Source organism: Scardinius erythrophthalmus, assembly GCF_964197995.2.
Source record: "Scardinius erythrophthalmus genome assembly, chromosome: 2".
Lineage (NCBI taxonomy): Eukaryota > Metazoa > Chordata > Actinopteri > Cypriniformes > Leuciscidae > Scardinius > Scardinius erythrophthalmus.
In genome coordinates this window covers 1974486-1993894 of record NC_138222.1, presented here as the reverse complement: position 1 = coordinate 1993894, position 19409 = coordinate 1974486, and the positions used below count along the sequence as shown (strand labels likewise).

General features: G+C 38.9%; 1 protein-coding gene across 1 annotated transcript; it reads left to right on the top strand.

Moving 5' to 3' along the window:
* The first annotated feature begins 6173 nt into the window (after positions 1–6173).
* arsj (arylsulfatase family, member J) lies at positions 6174–17326 on the top strand. Its single transcript, XM_081359037.1, has 2 exons — positions 6174–6766; positions 15418–17326. The coding sequence occupies exons 1-2, from the start codon at positions 6438–6440 to the stop codon at positions 16793–16795; spliced, it is 1707 nt and encodes a 568-aa protein (XP_081215163.1). The 5' UTR covers positions 6174–6437; the 3' UTR covers positions 16796–17326.
* Positions 17327–19409: the final 2083 nt, after the last annotated feature.

Sequence of the window (19409 nt, the reverse complement as noted above, 5' to 3'; positions counted from 1 at the left end):
ATTCCTTCACTTTCCCTTCACTATTCCCTTCACTATCTCTTCACTATCCCTTCACTATCCCTTCACTATTCCCTTCACTATTCCTTCACTTTCCCTTCACTATCTCTTCACTATTCCCTTCACTATCCCTCCACTATTCCCTTCACTTTTCCTTCACTATTCCCTTCACTATCTCTTCACTATTCCCTTCACTTTTCCTTCACTATTCCCTTCACTATCTCTTCACTATCCCTTCACTATCCCTTCACTATTCCCTTCACTATCTCTTCACTATTCCCTTCACTTTCCCTTCACTATTCCCTTCACTATCCCTCCACTATTCCCTTCACTTTTCCTTCACTATTCCCTTCACTATCCTTCACTATCCCCTCACTATCCCTTCACTATTCCTTCTCTTTCCCTTCACGATCCCTTCACAACAAATCAAACAAATTGAAATCATAGCCTGCATAGACTGTGCAATTAAATAGTTTTAAATTGAATGTTAAAAGTTCATACTGATGTTCTGTTCTGTAACTAATTTTAATATAAAGCATACACTGAATACTCAGAATAAAAAAAGTTGCATGTTATGGGTGCAACAGCCTGTCACTGGCAGTCTCTTATGAAAATGAACATTACAGTGACCATATTCAACTAGGCCTATCATTTTTTTTTGTAGATTTCCATGGTTACCAAACAAAATTTTTTAACCATGTGTTCCAATAACTTAGAATTAAGATGTATTGAATGTTAAAAATGCCTTTCAAATATAACGTTAAGTGGGTATCATTACCTATTTTATTCTTAGTAATTCAATCATTTAAAAAAAAATAAATTTAAAAGTTTAGTTTAGGTATCGTATCGGTATCGGCGATACTGGCCTTGAAAGTAACGGTATCGTATCGAAAACAAAATAAGTGGTATCGCCATCCCTATTATAGAGTAGTTAAAATATATATTTTTTTTAATCTGGCGACGCCCACTAGGGGAGGAGCCTGTTAAAATAATTTAGAGTACCGTTTCCATGGTAACGCAACATCCAATTTCAAAACAGTTTTCACAGGATGATTTTTTTGAGTTCGCAAGCTTTCGAAAGATACCTAATTTATGATGATTACTAAAATATGTGAAATGAAAAAAGGCGATAAAAAAGAGCGCCAAGCGTCTCGCTAGCGTATTAATCATCAGTGCTGTAGACATTAACTGAACCCAAAGCTTAAAGGGATAGTTCACCCAAATATGAAAATTCTGTTATAATTTACTCACAAGTTGTTCCAAACCTGTATGAATTTCTTTCCTCAGTTAAACACAAAAGAAGATATTTTGAATAATATTGGCAACTAAACAGTTTCTGGTCCATTGACTTCCATATAAAGAAAGAAAGAATCAACTGTTTGGTTTCCTCACATTCATCAGAATATCTTCTTTTGTGTTCAACAGAAGAAAGAAATTCATACAGGTTTGGAACAACTTGAGGGTGAGTAAACAATGACAGATTATGAATAGAATATCATTTTTCAAAAAAAAAAAAAGAAAAAAAAGAACACTTGTTTCTTATGCTCAAAAAAAAAAAAAAAAACTACATTCAAAAAACTTTTTTTTTTTTTTCTGGGTCTCAGGAGGATAAATGCTCATTTTGGGGTGAAATATCCCTTTAAGAAGAGTTGTGTTATTGCATTCCTGCCAGCAGACACTTCTCAGATCTTCTCCAGAACTTTTATGCATTTAATTTTCTCGTATTATTAAAAGAAAAAGAGCACATTGTTTGTGTTGCACAACGAATAACAGTCCGTGACTCGGCATCCAATAAGAAGATCTTCCAAAAGCGAGCTGAGAGAAGGCTTTCCTACATACACAGCGCTCATTCATCTGATCTCAGAGGCTGCGACGCCAGCGATTACAACACAGCCCTACACACACACAGCTCTACACACACCACGGTTCTGTGGTTATAAATAGCTTTCTTTCTGCACTCTTAGCATCTTGTAAAAGCAAGGGGAGCTCGTGTTGACATTTGCCGCGTGCCGAAAGCGAGAGTTTCCTCAGATGAGATGAAGTCCTCTTAAACCGGTCTGTTCGTCCACACACTCAAGACATGAGCGTAGATCTACACACTGACGCAACTACTGAACACACCTCGTGTTCTTACGAAGCTTCTCCTCCCTGCTTTTATTCTCTTGTTTTGTACTAAAAATTCCCATAGATTGCACTAGCATACACATATTCAAAATACACCTTTCGTCAGCACCAATTAATACTAGCACTTACCTCTTATATTCTCTAAACTATTCTATTTGTTTTGTTTTTCTGATTAAATAAAATTAAAAACGTGCTACTGTGCTAAACTGAGATTTGTTACCGCACTTGTACTGTTGTCCTCGTGTTGTTCTGATTGCATCTATTGTTCTCCTCATTTGTAAGTCTCTCTGGATAAAACATCTGCTAAATGATTAAATGTAAATGTAAGATTTACCCACTAACACTGAAGCAACCTCGTGTTCTGCTGCCTCTGTTTACAAAGCTTCTCCTCCCAGCTTTTATACTCTTTTTTTTACCTATAAATTCCCATATAGCGCCACAGAGTTGGTATAAGTATTAAGTATTACCCACAGATCGCGCTCAGGGTTTTAAAGAGGCTCCACAGGGTCTGTGAGGGGAACTGATTCTCCCTCGGGGGGGTTTAGTTCAGCTGTGACACACAGTAAGTGGAGCTGGAAATGTCCTCAGAGACGGTGATGTCCGATCGGGATGCCAGGGTCCCTGCGGTGCTCGGGTTATACACACATGTGGAGGTTTTCCGGTCACCTGTCAGTTTAGCATTCTGGTGTTTTATTAGGGTTAAGCTGATATTTACAGAATCTCAACTCTCGGAGAGTTTGGCACGGTAATGTATATGACAATGTTGATATCTTTGGTCTTGGTGGAATAGATATATATAAAAATGTGTAAAAAATATAAATGCTGGTGAACGATAGAGGAATGAGTGAGTGCTGGACACTTTTTACCCCCAAAACTGTTGATTTACTGACTTAAAACAAACCTGAGCATTTCTAAATATAGGCTTTTTGGAGCAGAATCGGCTTGTTGCAACAAACATCTGGCTGTATAAATATATAAATAATATGTATAAAGATGAATTGCATTGTTGCGTAGTCAACCATGGATGTTTAGAAAAGTGCTGTGTGAGTTTTTGTGCCATCTAGTGGATTAAAATCAAATCAAATAAAAAAGAAATGTACCCAAAAAAACAAAAAAAAACAGCAGAGATTTGGGATTGTTGGGATTGGGATCGTTTTGTTGTGCATACCTGGCAACCCTGCATGTTGCAAAGCAGCTGTCGGATGAAGGAGTGTGTGAAGGGATATACGCACACACACTCCTCTGAACTCCTGGAGCCTGCAGTGTTCCAGTGACTGTAAGAAATGCACAAACACACTATGTTAATGCAATAAATTGACACAGACACAACTTTAATGCAAACAAATCTAATAAAATGCACACATGCAAATACGACTGTCACCGTACCGAGAGGATTCGGCGTGTGGCATAAAATCACATGAAAAAATGTTTTGTGTCTTAAAATATTGTCACTGGCTGAAACTTTTTACACCATATTATAATAATGAATGTCGTTTTCTGTTAACTGACTGTTATTATAAATATTCTGTGCCTGGATTGTATTTGGGCGTATGGACATTTGTTTACATATTTCAGAAGATGAGCTCCATATCGAGTGTCTTAGAAAGTTTTGCTTTGCCATATGAGGATATTAGGATATTTCTCTGTGAAAGTGCTTTGGACTAATATACTGTGAAAAGTGTCTCTTTTTTTACTGGTTTGGTTTTGCTTTATTATTAAGATAAAGGAAAGAATGCTTCATGGAATTTCAAAGCAAAAATGCTTTGTCTGATACACACACCTTTCCTTTGTTAACGATAAGATCTCTCTCTTCTGCCGTCTCTTCCCTGCTCTGACTTGCTGCAATGCTATCCGTTCAGTCTGAAGGAAAAGTGATCATCTGATAATAAAATCACACTGAAGTTTTGCCAACAACTGGAATTCAGTGTCATCTCCAACGATTCACTCGGATATCTCGGATAGCCTTCAGGCCAGCGACTGGGATTTGACCGAATGAAAAGCACAGATTGGATAAAATGGCCCAAATCGCCACAAAAAACAATACTACCACCATGGAAATGTGTCATATTTCTTAATCTAATATTTGGTTGAACACAGGAATAGAGCTAAACAATAATATTGTTTCCCTGATTGGCGTTTGATTATTATATCAAGTGAGGGGAACTTATAGTCTTACTTTGTGCAACATAATAAAAATAACCCATTATAATAATTGATTCTGCCTCTGGATGAAGCAAACTGAATATTTTCAGACATAATCTCTGGAACTTTATGTCTGGCACACGTCTATATGTTCATCTAAACACTACAATAAAGATTCCATCAATGAACCGCGTGCCAGACGTCAAAAAGCTCATTTTTAGGGTCCGCTGTGTCCAGACATGTTGAAGACACTGTCAAAGAGTGTGTGCGAGTGTTAGATACGCGTTTGAGATCAGCAAACCCTGCTTTTGAGGATCCCGGCGGGATGAAGAGAAGAGTCTTAAGTGGGATAACGGCCATCAGGTAATATAGTTATTGATGATAAATTATTAATTTCGCAATCAATTGTTTCGATTATGTAACATAGAAGTTATAAAACATTAATGGTCGTTAAACGGCTTATAAAGTGATTTTGTCTGATTTGTAATCAGGCATTAAAATGATTATAAAACGAGTTTTGAACCAATCGGATTGCTTGGGTTCTAAGGTCAACTGGAGAAAGTGCAAAGCGCAATATGGCGGAATAAGCCCCGCCTTCTAGATAAAAGAGCCAATCACTGACTAGTAAAGTCACGCGTCACTGCAGACGCCGTTAGAAGCTCCGCTTGCGATATAAACAGGCAAATTTAAGTAGTTCTAGTCAGATTTCATTGGTGTTAATTGTATGCTTGGTGCTTTGGAGACACTGATGTTTCCCCACTGGAAGAGATACGAGCTGTTGAAATGACTCGCTTTTAAGGGACTTTGATCCAGAGCCAGAATAGAGAACAGAAATGACTTATCTGTTTTTTTTTTTTGTGTGTGTGTTTTTTTGTCAAAAATAACACATGCTGAAGTGTTTAGACCCTGTATCTAACCCAGAGAATGAAAGTTTGCTGCATGAAGGATCTTATTTTACTGCATGGACATGTGGTTTAGTACAATAAGCCCATTGATATTCATCCTTTTCTTTCAGTGCAAGCCAAAGTGAGTCAGATTCCTTCCTGAGGATGCATTAGCTTTCATGAGTAATGCAGTGGGAGAATTCTTCTCATTGTTCTTTTAAGCATGTGGAAACTTATACATTATGCCATCTAACTGCACTTGACAAAAGGATAAGATTTATTTATTTTGGAAATAAAACATTACCGCAGAAGTAATGCAATACATGAGCGCAGCTGGAATCATGAAATGCAGGAAATACCCTGCATAAAACTTAATATCAAGGGGAATATTAGCCAAGTATTATAAATGTTTCCAAGTGGACCATTATAGAGTATCTAAAACTAAGACCCTGAGGAACCTGCTTATTACTTCATGTTCTGGGGGGAATAAGTATTAAGGCAATCTATAACTGTAAAAAGAAATGTATTACATACAAAGGGTTACTAAACCACATTCCCAGATCTCTTGCGCCTGCATGTTGTCCGATTCGTTATAGTGAATCAGTTCGTTTAAATGAGCGATTCACTGATTCGGTTGCAAGTCCTCGGCACTTAAAAGTGTTACTAAACGTTTACACGTGCTATTTAACGTGTTCTTTTTTTTTTTGTCAAAACAACAACATATTTTATTAACATACTAATATCTGAACATTTTTAGATTGCTTCACATCTATAGGCTAAATCTAAGTGTTTAATTGTATTGGTGATATAGACAAAAAATTACACTAAAATTCACATTAGTGGTCAACTGATGTGTTCCTTCCCAAATTCTAAATACAGTCTATCTTGATTTACAGTCTCAACTATGCCTAGCGAGCCTGTGATTTGCGAATCGGTTCAACAGAATCATGAATCGATTCAAACGAATGATTCGTTCGCGAATCGGACCTCACTGTATGTCACTGAAGAGTAACTTAAGCGAAAGATGAGACAGTTCAGGTCTGTCTTTGAGGACAGACGGGTCGGCAATGTCTTGCTGCTTCGCAATTATGCTATAGGACCCGTTTACATATTCAGGTTTTTGAAAATCGTGAAAATCTTGGTCGTTCAAATCGCGAACCTAATTTCCAAGCGCGCCTGTTATTCCTGATATCATGACATGCAGCGGTGTTATTTTGCGCTGTGAAAAGATTAAAGTAGTGGTATCATCTGTTCTGATATTAATTTTAACTAGTTTACAAATAGGAAATAATGGTTTTAAGTGCAATGCACGGACGAATGGGAAGAAGTGCGATTCTTCTGACGCTTTTGACTACTTTTAGCGGATTTATTAACTCAACATACGGAACATGGAAGAGCAGTTTTCATGCGAATCGCGTGAATACCGTGGAGAAACCTTCCTCTCAGCCTCACATCATCTTCATCATGGTTGATGACCAAGGGTTTCGAGACGTGGGATATCACGGGTCCGAGATAAAGACTCCAACACTGGACAGACTCGCTTCAGCCGGAGTGAAACTGGAGAATTATTATGTTCAGCCTCTGTGTAGCCCGTCCAGGAGCCAGCTGATGACCGGCAGGTGGGAGACATCAACACATCACACTCTATCTGTCAAACATAGGGGGTTCGTTTAGTTTATTTGCACGATATGAAATACAAGAAAAACAAGAAAATACAATCCATATAGCCTACTGTGCAGGGAGAGGCAGGAATCCCAAGCCTCCGCCTAAACAACAGCAACAACAAAAAAGGAATTAATATAAATATGAAGTCAGAATTATAAAGTCACAATTTCATGTAATAAAGTCAGAATTGCGTTATGTAAAATCTGAGCTGCGTGATATAAAGTCAGAGTTGTGTGATATCAAGTCAGAATTGCGTGATATAAAGTCAGAGTTGTGTTATTAAGTCAGAATTGCGTGTTATAAAGTGAGAATTGCGTGTTATAAAGTCAGAATTACATGATATAAAGTCAGAGTTGTGTTATAAAGTCAGAATTGCGTGTTATAAAGTCAGAATTGCGTGTTATAAAGTCAGAATTGCGTGTTATAAAGTCAGAATTACATGATATAAAGTCAGAGTTGTGTGATATAAAGTTGCAATTGCGTAATATAAAGTCAGAGTTGTGTGATATAAAGTCAGAACTGCGTGATATAAAGTCAAAGTTGCGTGATATAAAGTCGCAATTGCGTAATATAGTCAGAGTTGTGTGATATAAAGTCAAAGTTTCGTGATATAAAGTCGCAATTGCGTACGGTAATATAGTCAGAGTTGTGTGATATAAAGTCAGAGTTGCGTGATATAAAGTCAGAGTTGTGTGATATAAAGTCAGAGTTGCGTGATATAAAGTCGCAATTGCGTAATATAAAGTCAGAGTTTTGTGATCTAAAGTCATAAGTGCTTGATATAAAGTCAGAGTTGGGTGATCTATTGTCAGAATTATGTTATTAAGTCAGAATTGCGTGTTAAAGTCAGAATTGCGTGCTATAAAGTCAGAATTGCGTGTTATAAAGTCAAAGTTGTGTGATATAAAGTCAGAGTTGTGTGATATAAAGTCAGAATTGCGTGATATAAAGTCAGAATTGCGTGATATAAAGTCAGAGTTGTGTGATATAAAGTCAGAGTTGTGTGATATAAAGTCAGAGTTGTGTGATATAAAGTCAGAATTGCGTGATATAAAGTCAGAGTTGCGTGATAAAAAGTAAGAATTGCGTGATATAAAGTCAGAATTGCGTGATATACAGTCAGAATTGCGTGATATAAAGTCAGAGTTGCGTGATATAATGTCAGAATTGCATGATATAAAGTCGCAATTGCATAATATAAAGTCAGAGTTGCGTGATAAAGTCAGAATTGCTTTATAAAGTCAGAATTGCGTGTTGGCTATAAAGTCTGAATTGCCTGATATAAAGTCGCAATTGCGTGATATAAAGTCAGAAATGTTATAAGGTCAGAATTGCGTGTAATAAAGTCAGAGTTGCGTGATATAAAGTCAGAGTTGCGTGATATAAAGTCGCAATTGCATAATATTAAGTCAGAGTTGCGTAAAATAAAGTCGCAATTGCGTAATATAAAGTCAGAATTGCGTGATAAAGTCAGAATTGCGGGTTAGGCTATAAAGTCAGAATAGTGTGATATAAAGTCGCAATTGCGTGATATAAAGTCAGAACTGCGTGAATTAAAATCAGAAATGTTATAAGGTCAGAATTGCGTGATGATATTAAGTAAGAATTGCGAGATCCAATTCTAAGTTAAAAATACTTTTTTCCTCAGAATTGCGAGTTTATATCATGCAATTCTGACTTTATAACTCGCAAGTACGAATTTATATCACGCTATTCTGAGAAATGCAAGATGTAAACTTGCAATTGTGAGAAAAAAACTCAGAAGTGTGAGATAAAAAGTCGCAATTACCTTTTTTATTTTCTATTATGTGGCGGTAGGTTCATGTTGAAAGTCATTTTCTATATGCATGATCGTCACCTTTATTTCTGTAGCGCTTTATACACTACAGATAGTTTCATAGCAGCTTTACAGTGATAAAAGGAAAATAATGATTCAATGATGCAGACAAGTTGGTGTTTTAGTGTGCATGTGTTGAATGCCTGACTCCAGTGTTCCCACAGCGAAACATCTGGTCCACGCCTCGGGAAACAGGAAGGTTGCTAGGAATCTCTTTTGCCAATTTGCTTTGGAAGCAGTGAATGAATCAACTCCTCCCTTAGTCATTTACAATGAATGGCTTTCTGGCTGTCTGAGATGGGGATTTACTGGGGTAATATACTGTGTGTCAGATCGCTTCACGGTGTGTGACCGTGTTGTGTGGTTTAAGAAGACTGAGAACACTCAGGAACAGAGATTAGCTTCACACACATCAAAGGATATCAGTCCGTTTTATTCTATAAGGAGCACAACGCCCTCGGCTTGGTCTTTAAAGATGACTGACGTCGACTCAATGACACTCCTCTGGGAATGTTTTGTAACTACTTTTCAAATTGATTGTTGTAAATGAACATCTCAGAACTGTAGTGGGGTTTCAGAGCAGAATACGAGATGCATCAGTTTCACACAGGACTTACTGCAGGCCGATCAGGCGTTTTAGGGAAACATAATAAGTGAATACTAGGGAAGAAATTATGAATATTTCTTTGAAATATGAGATATTATGAAAATGTTGGCAAGTTATTACTCTCATTACATGTTGCCCAAAAAACACATTCATTTGCAAATTAGAGACAATGAAAAGAGACATTGAATTTAATGGGGACAATTTTTTTGGCCATGTTTACACACATATTGTGTAAAGTAAAATACTACATCAAACTAGATTTGGTCATTTTCTGCGGCGAAACCTGGCACTCGATTGGCTCGGATTTGCTAGGTTGGCATGGCTGGTTGCCATGGAGCTGCTACATCGTTGCTAAGGCATTCTGGGTGGCTGCTAGGTGGTTGTTAAGATATTATGGGTTGTTGTTAGGGTGTTAATATGTGGTTGCTAGGGTATCCTGGGTGGTTGCTAGAATGTTGATAGGCAGTTGCTACAGTGTTCTATGTGCAACTGGTTAGCAACACCTTTGCAACCACCCAAAACACCCTAGCAAACACATAACAACACCATAGCAACCTCTCAGAACATCCTAGAAACCGCCTAGCAACACCCTAGAAACCACCCATAACACCCTTGTAACCACCTAGCAACATCCTAGCAACCAACCAGAACACCCTAGATGTTTGCTAGGGCATTACTTGGCGGTTGCTTGAACATTTATAGGCTATTGCTAGGGTGTTCTGGGTAGTTGCTGTGGTGTTGCTTGGGCGTTGCTAGGCGGTTTCTTGGATGTTCTGAGTGGTTGCTATGGAGTTGTTAGGCGTTTGCTTGGGTGTTTTGGGTCTTGCAGTGGTGTTGCTAACCAGTTGCTAGGCAATTGCTAGAGTGTTTGTGTGGTTGCTATGGCGTTGTATGTGAATAATTTAAATTTAAACCATATTCTGCCCCTTAGAAGTTATTATTGTGACAGATTCATAAAACAATCCATGCTGAAATGGTTAAAAAAGGTTAAAAATTTAAATGGAACTTGTTAATGGTACTTAAAAATGAAATCTGCTCTGCTTATTACCAGCCTATGACGGGACATCGGGCATCACTTACGAGTAAATGTGGACAGCTGTTATGTCATTTCTTATGATATAACCCCTTTAATATTTGCTGACAATATTATTTTAAATAAACACTGCACATGGAAATGTTTCAGCTGCTTTTATTAGTTAAATTGTATTAAATTGCCATTCTTTTCAGCCTGTGAATGGCTTAATCTTTAAAGAGCTCTTCAACAAAAAAAGGGCTTCATCAAAAAGATTACATTACAGAAAAAGAGGCTTATCTTGGCAAATGCTTAGCCATCTCTTAAAGCTTAAGTGGAAAAAGACAAGCATTGGTAATGTTTTAGTTGAAACTCTTTCTGCTTCTCTGATGGATGATGCCTTTGGATCAGAAGTCCAAAAACATCACATCTGCCCATATAAGCAGTACGTTCAGTTCTTCTTTTCAGCTTTTACCCTTTTAAGGTATTCACTACCATCTGATAAAAGTAATGAACTTCTCGTAATCTTCAGCGTCTGTCCAGCTGAAAAACCTGCCAAGAAAAGCAAATCAGATAATCACTAATTAAAAGTTGGTTGCCACATTACCATGAATAGGACTGTGGTTCCCTTTGGTTCCTTATCTTTGTACCTTATTTGACACACCAAATTCAGTTCATGAGCACTCTACTAAAAAGTGGATGAGTTATTGAGAAAAACAGGTGGTTTAGATAAGGAAGGTATTCAAACTGTGCAGTTTTGTGGCGCTCCAGAACCAGCATTGGCAAACACTGCCATAATGAAGACGCCAAACTGTTAAGGGGAACAAAAAGGGTCTGAATGGCAAAAATGGTCAAAATTACAAATAAGCATAATAAAGTACGATATTCCTTGTGCACTATATTAATTTGTACAAGCCTTCTAAATCCATTCAATAGCTTTAAAGGCCCCCTGAAATAAAAATGTAAGTTTTTTAGCTTTTAGTATGAATATGTTAGCCTTAAGGTTATGAATAAGCTGGTGTGTTCCAAAACAATTACAAAAATTGCATTTAGGAGATATAAGCATTCAAAACTTACACTCTCTCACTTCTGCTAAAATGGATCAGGGATTTTTCTGACATCACCGCTTCTCATCACATCTTCTGTCCAATCAAATGCCCTCTAGAATCTAAAGCTCCGCCCCCTCTGCTATAAACACCACCTGTCCAAAGCGAGCGTTGACTCATCACAGAGCATTATGGGTTTGAGTGTGAGTTCGGTTGCTGAAAAGCTCGAGTTTTATTCCATTGTTTAACTGTATGCTGGTTTAGAATGAAATGGTTAGAATTTATTCACTCCTCTACTATTGAATCCACCGTATCATCAGACACAATGCTAATGCTACTACAGAAAAGCAGATGAGCACAGAATATGACGTAAAACATATGACGTATGCCATATATATTTGCCATATCTGGTATATATATACCATAGACTGTAGGCTAAAAGACACACACACACACACACACACACACACACACACACGCACACGTACGTATATATATAATTTATTTATGTTTTGTTTGTTTTTGTGTGTCCAACAGTTAGGCTAGGGTGAATATTTAAAACATTTACATTTTTCCAAACCGACTTACATTGCATTTCAAGGTATACATTTTACATTCTTATCAGATAATTTAGGTGCATTTTCGTATTGCAATGGAATTGGCATATATATAAACAAATGTGTGTTCAGTGCAAATAAACTCGCTGCCTGTGTTTTATTAATAAAGTAACAAATTATGTGTTTTTTTATTGTTTTTAATTTTTATTTTATAACTGTTGGTCCATTAAGCCTCATTAAGTGTTTTCTTGGGTTCGAGGAAAACGTACAATTAAACGCGTTGCGTTCATATTCTGTGCTCATTTTTTTTCTGTATGGTTTATGGTGTTTCCTGAGTTTGGTCTTTTAATACCACTGTCTCAATTAAACGCGTTGCCTTCATATTCTGTAAAACTATTCCAGTAAAACTAATGATATTTCATAAAAATATTTTCCAAGCGTTTTAAAAAATAGCTGATACATAAGCATAAATGTTTTCATTGTGGCTGGCGTTGTTCATTGGTGAGACATCGACCAATAAAATGACTTCATTCCGACCCCAGCCCCGCCCCCGACTCTGCTCTCTTAAGTCTGCATTTACAAGTGCACGAGTGAGTTTTGCTACAGGCATATCGCAAAAAGAGTAGCAAAAGTCAAAGCGCTAGGATTTGAAGTTGTACTGCCAGATATGAGAGGTTGTGAGTGCCGACTTGTGGTTGTACAACGAAACTGAACTAAAGCACAAAGATAAATGTGTAGTACACAATTGTGCCTGTCATTTTGTTTATGTAAATGACACTTTACACATTTGTAACTATTAATCTGCAACTTCGAATTCAAAACACAGGTGTTCTGAGTATTGTCTGTGTGTGCAAATCGATAGATGCAGCTTTTCACATCAGAGCTGCAAGTATAAATTTCAACTTACAAATACAAATATTAATTTTACAAGTTCTCACATTCAAATTAGCAAGCTCTCGAGTTTTGCTACTGTTTTACCTTCATAGACTTAAAGTAACAGCAGAAGTAAAGTGTAATGCCGAGTTCAGACTACACAATATTTTTGTCTGTTACAAGAGCCTGATTATGCGATTTTGATTCCTAAATTCTTGTCATGTCGTGGACCAGTCATCAGTCACCGTCTTTAACGGCGCGCGTGATGTGGTCGAGAAGGCTGAGCTAGCGATTGACCTGAGCGTAAACAAACTATGGCTACAGTGGAAATGTTCCTGGAGCGCAAGAACAGGACAGTATGGGATGTCAATCCTCCAAAGAGAGTGCATTGACACCATAATATGAGAACTGAACTGAGCTGGACGATGACATCACTGTTTTCTTAAATTTTTAACTTTTTTACAACAAAAATGAACCATCACTGAACTTACTTAAGCTAGACTGTGACGCTATTTTCTTCTAGATCTGACTACAAACTTGGTTGCATTATTTTCCTCTTATCTCGGTAAAGCTGCTTTGAAACACTCTGTATGATAAAAAGCTCTATATAAATAAAGGTGACTTGCCTTGATAAACGATTGATTCTTGCGTCCCGACGCCCATTATCGTTTACGAATCACCACTACACCCTACGTCAAACTGATTGTGTCAAAATTGTGTAGTCTGAACCCAGCATGAGTAACATCTGCCCTAGCTCTCATTGGGGTGTTTATGAGAATTCATGAGAGAAAGTACCAATGTCCTATTTATCAACAAATTGTTCTTTGAGTCAGATCCTGTCAGCAAGTTGATCCAGTTAACTAAACGTTCTCGAGTTGAACTCACTGACTCATGAATGAGTAAATGATGAGAGAATCATCACTTTTGGATCAACTAATGATTTAAAGATGAATTTGAAGGGTCTCAAATCTCGTCTGCTGTCAGACGAAAGGGCCTTGAGATGGTTAGTTTCTGGGTTACTGAAAAGAGAAAGGGTGTAATGAATGGCTGGTCTAGTGGGAACGAGGGAGTGTGTTTTAATGCTCTGTGGTCTGAGTTTGATTAGCTGTAGAGAGGAGTATGTTCCACTTATTGAAAGCAGATGTGGGAGGGATGTTAGAGCGAACAGAAGAACATGGGTCAGCAAGTCTTCCAGCACAGGCTGGTTGGGGATTCGTGTTTCCTAGTGGTTTGGTGACCAAAAAACATGTCTTGTGGGACATTTGGGTTGTGTTAAGAAGTGTTTTAGCATTACTCATGAGAATGAGTAAATGATGAGAGAATCGTCACTTTTGGGTGAACTAATGCTTTAAAGATATATTTGAAGGGAGTTCCAGAATGAAGCTGTGGTTGGAACTGTGGTGGTGCATAAGTCCTGATGTCTCCAGGGGACGCAGGTTTGAATTTGGCCTAATGCCATGTCCCGATCCCATTTACTTGATCTGCCATATAACATTACATATTAAATGGTAAAATGGTAAATGGACTGCATTTATATAGCGCTTTCACAGACCTATGGCCACCAAAGCGCTGTACATATACCCTCACATTCACCCATTCACTCACTCATTCACACACCGACGGCAGTGTCAGCCATACAAGGCGCCATCCAGCTCGTCGGGAGCAGCTGGGGTTAGGTGTCTTGCTCATGGACACCTCGACACTTGGTCAGGTGGAACCGGGGATTGAACCACCAACCTTTCGGTTTGTAGACAATCTACATGAACCACTGAGCCACTGCCGCCCTATATTACAGGATTACAACATCACAAGCACACTGAGTTTACATGGACATCTTTTGTTTCAATCAGAATGAAATCATTTCCCTTACCGAGCCCAAAACGTAGGGCACTTTTTTAACGATCTAAGCGAATGGTCTAAAGCGCACGCCGCAAGTGCACTTAGTGCGTGTCCGAATCCACTTTTACTAGTTTAACGACGGGAAATGTGGTCTAAAAGGGTCGTCTCTATTCTCTTAACGAGTAATGGGTGTTTTGGGCGTAACATGCCAATCAAAGTCTCATCTCCCATTCCCTTTAAAAGCTTGCAGCGCCATGGCGGATTCACTATTTACATGGCAGAATTTGCAAGTGGAAAGACTGAACGCGTCTCCAGAGAGCAAACGGATCTGCTCATGCGCGAGGTTAAAACGCAAGCAGACCATCTACAGGACAAGCCGGATTCCACCATTTATGTACACAATATTAATATTTTACTCTGTAATCCTTTTATTTTTAATATTTGGCTGTTCGTGTCCCTGTGTGTGTGTAATAAGCAAAGTGTAAGCGTGTCGTGGACCCGCCTATAGGCTCATATTATTAACGCGCTCTTTAAATAACAAAAAAAATATTTGTTTGATTTAGATTTAGCAGTCTATTTCAGTTGCAACGCGCCAACAATGCGCCTGAGCACACCTCGTTTTCAGACCAGCTCGCCCATGGGCGCACAAATGGGCGCAAATGCCTTTGCTATTTAAACAACGTGAAAATGATAATTGCGTCAGGCTGAAACTAGCAAAAAACACTTGCGTTGCGCCTGGCGCCGGATGTATTCGAGTAAACCAGTGTATCAAATGTCTGTTTTATTCAGTGCTTGTCATGTTTGTTACTAATTTAGTGCATTTTTATGTCCTAGATATCAAATCCACACTGGCCTCCAGCATTCCATCATCCGACCCACTCAGCCGAATTGCCTCCCTTTGGAGAACATCACCCTTCCGCAGAAACTGAAGAATGCTGGGTACTCTACTCATATGGTGGGAAAGTGGCACCTTGGGTTTTATAAGCGAGGTTGTATGCCTACGCAGCGTGGCTTTGACACCTTCTTTGGCTCTTTGCTGGGTACCGGCGACTACTACAGCCATTACAAATGTGACAGCCCGGGAATGTGTGGGTACGATCTTCACGAGGGGGAAGAAGCTGCCTGGGAGCAGGACCATGGCATCTACTCCACCATTATGTATACTCAAAAGGCTGTGAAAATCCTTGAATCTCACAATCCTAATCGGCCAGTCTTCCTCTACTTGGCGTACCAGGCGGTACACTCTCCCTTACAGGTTCCTGCTCGCTACCTCGAACGCTACAAGTCCATCCCAAACTTACATCGTCGTAAATATGCTGCAATGGTCAGCTGCTTGGATGAGGCCGTACGCAATCTAACTCTTGCTCTCAAGCAGTATGGATATTATGACAACATGGTTATGGTGTACTCCTCAGATAATGGAGGCCAACCATTGGCAGGAGGCAGCAATTGGCCACTAAGAGGCAGTAAAGGGACTTACTGGGAGGGAGGAATACGGGCGGTAGGGTTCGTACATAGTCCTTTACTGGTCAAAAAGGGCACTAGAAGCAGGGCTCTCATTCATATTACTGATTGGTACCCAACACTGGTGATGCTTGGTGAAGGTACGCTAGATGAGAACCAGAGTCTTGATGGCTATGATGTCTGGGAAGCCATCAGTGAGGGACGTCCTTCACCTCGACAGGATATTCTCCACAACATAGACCCCATCTACACCAAAGCCAAGAATGGCTCCTGGAAAGCAGGCTATGGGATCTGGAACACAGCCATCCGGGCGGCTCTCCGTGTCGGTGACTGGAAGCTTCTTACTGGTGTGCCAGGATATAGTGACTGGATCCCACCACAGACTTTCTCCACCCTTCTGTTGGCCAATCGTTGGCACAATGAGCGTGTGAGCTGGGATCGAAGCAAGTCTATATGGCTCTTCAACATTACAGCTGATCCATATGAACGAGTGGATCTTTCCCGACGATACCCACATGTGGTGAAGAAGATGCTATTCAGGCTTCTACGGTACAACAAGACAGCGGTGCCATGCCGCTACCCTCCCAAAGATTATCGCTCCAATCCTCAGTATAATGGGGGGGTCTGGGGTCCCTGGTACACAGATGATGATGAAGATGAGGATGATAACCTTCTCTTATATGATTTACAACAGATGAAGAGTTGGAAGAAAGGAAAACGGAGAGGGAAATTCAAAAGAAAGACCTGAGGCCTATAGAATTGTTGGCTCCCATGTGGACATTCTTGGTACCGTTATGAACTCAGGGATGTAGTCTTTAACTTCCAGAAGTAATGTATAGATTTACCTCCAATTTCATGATCAAATGTCTGTTTTTCATACTTTAAATATTTTCTATCCCGGTTCAATGTGCAGAGAACTAAACACTGTGGGACTTTCAAAGCTTTGCTCTTCTTTGTAAAGTCTGAAATGTCAAAGTTTGGCTCAAGAAGTTTTGGGTCAGGACAACCAGCGGCAGACTGGAAGAGTGGAAGAAAAGCATTGTTTTTCCAACTCCGTTTGGTGCCTCTAAAGCAGGGCTATTCAATTAGCTTCATTCGAGGGCCAGAGGTGGGCTGGTGGGTTTAGCTTATTTATTGAAAAATTATTTATTATTTATTGAAAAATAACAGTATCAATAAATAAGCTAAAGTAAACCTAAAACAAAGTATTTTGTATTTACTTGGAAATGTGATACCCAACAGTATGCGGATTTATAAGACCATAATAAATAACTAATTTAAAGCTGTGTACAGTTTTCCTTGGAACAAATACATGAATTATACAAGCTCGTAGCTATTGTTAAGAATTATTATAGGCTTAAATGAAAATATTTTGACAGTGAGACAGGTAAAACCATGCATGGCTTCTCACTCACTATCACTGTAAAAAATGCCTAAACACAGGTAAAAACTAAAGAAACTGCCATCATTTCATAACAAAAATGACTTACATATTTCTCTACCCACTTAATAAATCTAAAACAGTAACGTTACATTCAAGGTAAATGTTTGTAAGGCTGGTGATTAGGGGATTGAAAGTCTTCTAACTTCGTTCATGGCACATCAGTCGTGTTGGGAATGCTGAGGCTGTTTCATCCTTTTTAAAACTAGTTAGAGCTGCAGTCGGCAAGTCTGGCAGATTGACGGGACTTAGCCAAAATGTTGAATGTTTACAACTCTCATGCCCCTCTTCAGCATCTCTTCAGCATCAAAGCATCATATTCTTTTCCTCGGTTGGTTTGGACCTCCTAGCTCTGGTTGTTAACCGAGGAATTGGAAGCTTGTTAGTAGATTTTCTCTCCGCCATCATGCTTCGTACAATCCAACACATCTGCGAACTTCAGGCGTGTGCATGTGATATTGTAATGTGCGCGAGAGGGGAGGGGGGATCTGTGGCGTGTGCACGAACTGTGATTGACAGTCAGATCTCACACGCTGATTGGACCAGAAGAACCGGGAGCGGTGGATTTTTGCAAAACAAATAACAGGCTCCAGGTGGAGGTAGAAGCGCGGGTTCTTTTCCAAAACCGGCTGATTTATGTTGTTCTGTCAGAGCATAGTGTCGGTTTCGGGGAATATGATCAAAATAATCTTGCAGCTCGGCAGCTTTAAATCATCGATTGATTTGTGGTTTGTCAGAGAGGTGTCGAATTGAAACGCTTCTCACTGGATGTCGCAACGCTGTTTAATAATAGTTTCCGGGACCGGGAGTAAACGCAACTCCTTTAAGCTAGCGTTCCGTTGTCCACTGGGCCGTGCTACGTAGTTCAAAGTAAACTAGTGAAACAAATGATAACAGCACGATTTGTTCTTTATTTGTTGTTACTGACTGAGAAACCGCTTCAGATGATTCAGTGACTGAACGGTCCGAACGAATCCGAATCGTTTCATACCGTTATGCAAGTGCGTTTGGCCAATTCGCGGAGAGGAAAGAATCGAACCAAAACAATGATTCATTTACGAATGATTGGTATCGCTGGTTCAGTCGACAGAAATACGGGACACTGCTGAAATATTTGCATGGAAAACATTTCTCAGGTCCCCAGTTGAATAGCCCTGCTCTAAAGGCACAAAAACAACACACCTTCAATGAAAAGTAATGCAAGCTGAGGAAGGAAACCACTTGAATTACTACTGCAAGTCCTAGAGCTTAATAAGGAATTGGTGCTGTTTTCTCATCGAACATTTAAAATGAGACGATTTCGAACCTCGGAAAAAGAAACACTTTAGGAAGCATTAAGTGAAGTATTTTTTAATCACTGTGATGATCTCACTGGTTAAAAATATCATTGTTTTGTTTGTAGCCTTGCCTGGTCTGGCACCAGCTAAACTTGAATGTAAGATCAATACATACTTCTTTTTTCTCAGTCTCTGCTTTTTCACTTTATTTTGCTCTCTGGGAAATTTCAAGATTTTAGATTTGGTCTGATGTTTTTAAAAAGACAATAATGGAATGGATATGGGCTTAAGTTTATAAACAAAGTGTTGATTTTACAACCTCTGGTACTGATTTTCAAGGTATAAACTGAACTTTGCCAACACACACGCACACTTACAACAAGCAACAAGAAGATTTTGTCAATCACTTGATTTCAGTATCTGTGCCAGTGCACTGGTTCCCAACTAACAATTTTAGGTTATAAGAACGTTTCCACAACGTTCCCATTAACTTATAAAAATGTTATTTCTGAATGTTCTAGGAACGTTCAAAACGTCCAGTTTTTTAGATGTTGTATTAACGTTATTTATTGGTTATAAGAACGTTATTAAAAGCGTTATTAGAACGTTCAATTATCTCGTTATATAAACGTATTAACGTTCTT

Bases quoted from the DNA above. Each gene is read 5' to 3' on its own strand.
- arsj (XM_081359037.1), top strand. From the start codon at position 6,438: ATGGTTTTAAGTGCAATGCACGGACGAATGGGAAGAAGTGCGATTCTT. The intron at 6,767-15,417 runs GTGGGAGACATC...TTTATGTCCTAG, and splicing joins AGCCAGCTGATGACCGGCAG to ATATCAAATCCACACTGGCC.